The sequence below is a fragment of the Vicia villosa genome, unplaced genomic scaffold (assembly GCF_029867415.1).
Source record: "Vicia villosa cultivar HV-30 ecotype Madison, WI unplaced genomic scaffold, Vvil1.0 ctg.000030F_1_1, whole genome shotgun sequence".
Lineage (NCBI taxonomy): Eukaryota > Viridiplantae > Streptophyta > Magnoliopsida > Fabales > Fabaceae > Vicia > Vicia villosa.
Window position 1 is genome coordinate 527,198 of NW_026704964.1, and position 6,563 is coordinate 533,760.

The 6,563-nt window shown below is 31.4% G+C and overlaps 1 protein-coding gene across 1 annotated transcript; it reads right to left on the reverse strand.

Moving 5' to 3' along the window:
• Positions 1-293: 293 nt before the first annotated feature.
• On the reverse strand, positions 294-6,563 carry LOC131622452 (obg-like ATPase 1). The gene is made up of 12 exons (XM_058893485.1): positions 6,369-6,563; positions 5,969-6,136; positions 5,695-5,818; positions 5,497-5,588; positions 5,085-5,183; positions 4,420-4,533; positions 3,767-3,831; positions 3,349-3,465; positions 2,892-2,967; positions 1,501-1,593; positions 855-905; positions 294-668 (listed from the first exon to the last, which is right to left on the reverse strand). Exons 1-12 carry the CDS (start codon positions 6,453-6,455, stop codon positions 570-572), a joined length of 1,185 nt encoding a protein of 394 aa, XP_058749468.1. The 5' UTR covers positions 6,456-6,563; the 3' UTR covers positions 294-569.

Consider the following 6,563-nt stretch of genomic DNA (forward strand, 5'->3'; position numbering starts at 1 on the left):
GTTTGAACTACTAAATTAAAATTATAGAATGCACAAATGAGGGAGTGTAATTCTTTTCTAAATATACTTGTTTGAAGAAAAATAATCACCTTTGAAAACTATTAACTCTTTAGCTAAAATGTGATTTGGACAAATGTTAAAATGTATTTTTTATCAAATCCCATAGTCTGCTCATCCAAATATATAGTTTTAAAAAAGTTTTATACACTTGCACATGAAAACATGGTCATAGAATAGAGCCTAGCATTTCTTTCAAGAAATTAAATAAGTAACAAACAAATTCCTACTTCACGTCAAAAAAATGTGTATAACAAACAATATATTGATTGATCCATCATGCAATAACTCAATAGGACATTTATATATTCAAAACTGCTATAAGACATAACTTAACAAATTGTAATTTCCGAATTAAAATCCACTAGAAATAATTAACCTAAGTACATCATCATGAAAATTGTCTGAAAACTACACTTTTCACCTCTTAAAGAATTCTCAATCGAACATGGTAGGCGTGTGTCCGTCATGCATGTAAACCAGCAAACTGCTAGAAAAGGCGAAGTTCTGGTTCACTTCTTCCCTCCACCAGAAACATTGAACTTGAAAAATATAATGTCTCCATCTTGGACCACATAAGTTTTCCCCTCCTGTTTATATTTTCCAGCAGCCTAACAAATAATACAACAAAGAACAACACGCGGTTAGGTTTCTAGATGTTACACCTAGGTTAAGTGATCCTAGATCAGCTACAATTAACCTAAAATGTTATATCTGAAATTTTGTTTCAATTTTTTTGTTTTGATGAAGTTATTATATCTGAATATTTTCACAATAGAAATACAAAAAAGTTATACCTTTACAGCTGACTCGGTACCAAGTTCTTTTAGATCATCAAATTTCATCACCTGAAACGACATTTTGAAAAGCACCCGGATCAATGGTTGCAAATATTGAACACGTCTATCAATATACAAATTACTGTAACAGCAAAAACAACAATAATAGAAAGAGAAAAGTTAATGAATCAATCATGATAAGTTAAACTTCATAGACTGAACACATTCTCATAAGTGGAATGTTTAGCTAGAAATATTAACAAGTGTTGGATGATTGTAGAACAAACTTCAATGAGTAGCAGTGATGATTGTGCCTTAATAAGAAACCGACTTTTAAAAAGCATGTTTCAATTAGATTCTTATCAACTAGAAACTCATATTGCAAGGGTGAAATAGCTTAATTAGAATCATGAAGAAAATCTCGTCTAAATTTGCCATGAAGGTACGGAACATTTAGTATTCAATCTTAGAATCTAAGGATTCCTATGTTTGATTATCAAAGATAAAGAAACAACGTTGCAACAAAACCTTCGCAGATAATTTAATTGTATAATCAATATATAATTACACATATGGATGTCAAGATGATAAATAAATTAGTTCAATAGGAGAGAGAGAAAATGGCTGATCAAGAACAAGAACTATCCAAAATCAACGAACTAACCTCAGCACAAATAAATCCCTTTTCAAAATCAGTATGGATAGCTCCTGCAGCTTGAGGAGCCTTTGTTAGGCGTCTAATTTGCCAACACTTAACCTGAAAATAACAAATTATAGCCACAAAAGTTAAGGCACCAAAACCTGTAATCTTAGACAGAACACCGCAAAAAAAAAAAAATTCAAGCAAAATACAATTCTCAGCTCATATTAGGGAATAAGAACCACCATAGAGGCCCAAAAAAGGAACATGCATCAAAAGAAAAGATAGGGTGGAGGGAGGGAGGTTTAACAAACATGTGTGTTTCATACCAGACCTTTAGTTTCTTTTCATTCAATGATTTAATCATATTTGACTTTACGATGCTTTTGACGAGAAATAGGTGAAGAAATGTAATATAAAAACAAATCTTTGAGTGCACTACTCCACTTATCAATGATACAAATTGCACTGATTCATCCATCCATCGCATGATTCAAATAGTTATATTACCTCGTATAGAACGGTGGAGATCGAATTGCCAATAGTAAGATTATAGCAACTATGGGAGAAACTATTATATAATTTGGCAAGTTTATCAAACCAATACAACAACTTATTCATATAGAAAAATGTTATTCTTACACTAAATCCTACACCTACACCTTAAACACTTTCACAAATACGTCAACAGTGTTTTCTTTTTTTTTTACTATTAATATATATTTTTTTAAAACTACTTTGGTTAATGAAATGTTAAAACTTGGTTAATACAGTTCAAAGTTTGGTTAATATATATTGACATAAAAAATTAATATATTGGGTACAAAATTTGGTTAATCATATTTATAAAATTGGTTAATAAAGTTCATAACTTGGTTAATGAGTTCTCAAACATAAAAAAAATATTAAATAGTAGAATAAAATTGGTTAATGGAGAGTAAATGTTGGTTAACATATTAATAATTTAGTGTCAAAACATGGTTAATAGTATGTATTTTATTGGTTAATGAAGTAGTGAAAGTGGTTAATGAATTATAAGTAAAATAATTGGTTAATGACTTATATTTTTGTGGTTAATATAGTTGTGAAGTTGGTTAATGATACAATCTTATATTTGTTTTATAAAATAAATTTTAAAATTAAATATTTAAAATTAAATATTTAAAAAAAAAAAAAATATATATATATATATATATATATATATATATATATATATATATATATATATATATATATATATATATATATATATATATATATTTTAAAAAAATAATATTATTTTATTAAAAAACACCGTTCAGCGTATAAATATGGTGAAGAGTGCATACGGTGTAGATATTGGTGTAAGCATAGCAAAGCTGTATTCATATATAATTGAAAGACAAAAGTACTAAAGGAGATAAACAGATATTCACCTCATCAGGTCCTGCTGTGAAAAAGTAAATGAGATTGATAGCTGAAAATCCAGTCTTTATTATTTTGGGGAGAGCACTGTCGAAATGAAGGATATAACAATTTTAGTAGAATATAAATTATGCACCGATTCTTCAAAATTAATAAGCATAAGAATTATTCAACAATTTCTAATGAAAACAAAGATTATTAAAAAATAAAAACAAAAGGCAAGGCAATCAGGATAACCTCTTGATGTAGTAATTTTAATTGTGATTAAAAAAGGCATTTATTATCAATTTCTTTAAATGAGAACAGAGCTAATTCTCTTTACATAAGCATATAGACGCACTGAATATGCAAGGAAACTAAAATAATGTTTGATGTATAAGTAAACCTTCTTTTCAAATCCACAAAATATTTACGTAATAACTTTGCATTCATACATTTAATTAGCAATAGGACAAGCATTGAACTGACCTTTGAACGTTGTTTTCCTCACAATATTTAGCTGCCTCATCAGGAGGCATATCTGAGAGACTCTTCTCTAAGACACAGCTGAAAGGAATCATTTGTCCACCACCATGTTCCTGGACCCTGGAGAACAAAGGTGACTAATATTAATAAAATTTTCTTTCGACATTATAAACTAGGCACGATAAGAATATACAAGTTACAAGTAAACAGTATTGCATAAGCAACAAAATGTGCCTAACTAGTAACAAATTTCTTCTTCCAATGGCTCCCAGATGAGAGAAATAACTTAAGTACTTTGCAACTATTTATAGCATCCTTTATACTCACACAGAGGCTGAGGGGGGCAAGGAATGAGACAAAGTCTAACTTGATTCCAGAAGAAGAAGAAAAATGACAGGAAAAAAAAAACATAACTACGTACCATGCATGAATTTTGGGAAGAAACTTGTTCTTTTTTCTTTGGTAATCTCTTTCGGTCATATTAACCTGTGAATAAAATGTAAGTATTAAGAGATGGAAAATCCACATAAGCAGATCAGAAATACCGAAAACGGAACAATATGAGTTTTTACTTAACTCATTAGTCATTATCAATATATACTTACACAAAGTACTGAAAAAGATATGTGATACACACAAAAAATACATAAAGTGATAAGGCAAATTCCAAATATTCCAGAACATGAAATGACAAGGATATCCAAATTAAAGAATTAAAAGTAAATATGATACGCTTATATGCTTTCATGCAATGCAAGTATATATGAAATATGGTCTTCACAAGAAAAATGTGTGTGAAATGCTGCTATATTGAAATACAAAGGTAAAAAGCAAGCAAGGAACGTTGTTAAAGAAAAAAAGATAGGTATCAGTTACTAACATGCTACCATGATTCTATTTTCATGCCAAGTAATATCAAGCTCGGCTCAAAGTCATTATAAGGTTTAAGAAAAACATTGTTACGCTAAAGCGTATGCTAAACATTTTGTCCAACATAATATCCGACAAGCGTCAAATCTAGTACTAAAACAAAGACAGACAAAAAGTCAAAGAAAGTAAAGTGAGATATGTTACCAAGTAGACAACAGGCTTGGCAGTAAGCAACTGGAAGGAATTTAAGATCTCGACCTCGGCAGCTTTCCAATCCCCTAGGCGTACATCTTTTCCCTCCTCGATGAATGCCTTGACCTAAAGATGTGAAAAATTACAACCACAGTTTTCATCTAATATTTACCCGCAACTACTTTGTGTGTATATTTACAAAACTTATACACACAAGATAAAAGGAATGTGACGGTACATTTAAGTGATAGAATCATCCTTACAAGAGAATGCAATGCATAACATAAACAAACAGACACAAACATAATTTCCATGTCTTTTAAGAGCAAATAGAGGTTATATCCAATCCATTGACAGCAATTGAATTTGACGATTTACATAATAATACAACTTCAAATATTTATTCCTGATTTCCTTCCAAATTTGAGATATTTTCTGCAAGCAACTACTGCTGTTGCAGCAATGTATTGTGGAATATAAAAGAGACTCGTGACAGAAAGCACCAGTAAAAAATACCACAAAAAAAGTAAGACAAGACAAACACATAATAGATTCAAATTACAATGGCAGTAAACTGTAAATCATAGTATAAAGTAATGAGGCAAAAGGTGGCTAATAATGGCATAGTATCATACAAAAGTTAGCTGAGTGCAAATAATGCTCAGAAAAAGTCAAACCTTTTGACAACATTCAAGCTCGATTTTTAACTGCTTGTCATTGCTCCTCTTCATGCTCTTTTCAAGATCTTCTAACTTGTTTTGCATGAATTCAATATCCTATGATGTTATCCAGAGGGAAAGTATTAGCAGTTATATTACAGTGTATAAGAAGTTCTATTGAAAAGGTACAACCTTTAAATTATGCTAAAATAATAAATTCATCAAAACTAAAAGAAGAAATTACAACGAATTTGGCGGTAAGAGATCCTCCTTAGCGTTAAAACACACAGATAAACAGTTGGATATTAAAGAAAAAATAATCAATGGAGCAAAGATCAATGTGAATAAAAATTGATATTTCATCACGCAAGAATGGTGGTTGGCCCATAAGTCATTTCTATGATTAAAAAAAGGTATTTATTAAGCATACCTTCAGCCGTAGCTCTTCAGTAATAACATCTAAATCCCTCACGGGATCAACAGTGTCATCTACATGGATAATATCCGGATCCTCAAATGCACCTAACGAACGGCAATGACTATAGGTTAATAACCCCCCAAATCAATACAACATTATAAAATCATAATGTAAAAGTGGTGTGAAAAATAAGAGCAGTCATTGTCTTACGTAAAACATGGAAAATGCCATCAACAGCTCGGATGTGAGATAAAAAACTATTTCCCAACCCTTGTCCCTGATGAGCACCTCGAACCAATCCGGCTATGTCATGGATTTCTAAGAAAGCCGAGACCTGTATTTACAAATCCAACAAAACACGTCAAGATACATAACACGCTTACTCGTCAAATAACAAACAACCAAAAGTTAGAAACCCTGTGAGTGCATAATAATAAATTAACAAGAGAGATTCACCAACAATGGTATGAGAGACATTACAAACCTCACTTTTTGGCTTGAACAATTGACAAAGCCACTCGAAACGCTCATCGGGAACATTAACCCTTGCCTCATTAGGCTCAATAGTGCAAAAGGGGAAATTCTCAGCAGGAATAGCCATCTTGGTGAGAGTATTGAAAAGAGTAGACTTTCCAACATTTGGCAAACCAACCTGAAAAAGAGAGTAACAATAACTAACATGAATTCAAACAAACAAACAAACAAACAGCTCAATGCTTCTAGCTCAGTTTAAGTACACAAATATCACTATTCTATAGAATCAATCATGCATGGAATGAAGTTGATTAATGGAATGCCCAATTTTGCAATTGAAAAAGGTACTGAGAAAATAGTATCAAAATTGAACATTTGTGCGATTCTGAGAGAGATGGATAGAAGCATACGATTCCAATCTTGAGGTGAGAAGAGAATCGACCAAGGATGGGTCGCTCAGCTGGAACTTCCTTCGATTTGGCGGATTTAGGAGGCATTTTGCGGCGGAGAGAGGTTAGTTTGGAATGAGATGAAGAACGGAGAGTGAGTAGGAAATCTGAAACTCGCTCCTCGTAGGGTTTTGTACTTTGTAAGATTAAGAAGAG

Excerpts from the sequence above, each read along its gene's own strand:
- LOC131622452 (XM_058893485.1), bottom strand. The coding sequence starts at position 6,455 with ATGCCTCCTAAATCCGCCAAATCGAAGGAAGTTCCAGCTGAGCGACCC. Across the intron at positions 5,589-5,694 it reads TGGCATTTTCCATGTTTTAC|GTGCATTTGAGGATCCGGAT; the intron begins GTAAGACAATGA and ends GCCGTTCGTTAG. Across the intron at positions 3,466-3,766 it reads CTTCCCAAAATTCATGCATG|GGTCCAGGAACATGGTGGTG; the intron begins GTACGTAGTTAT and ends TTTGTTCTCCAG.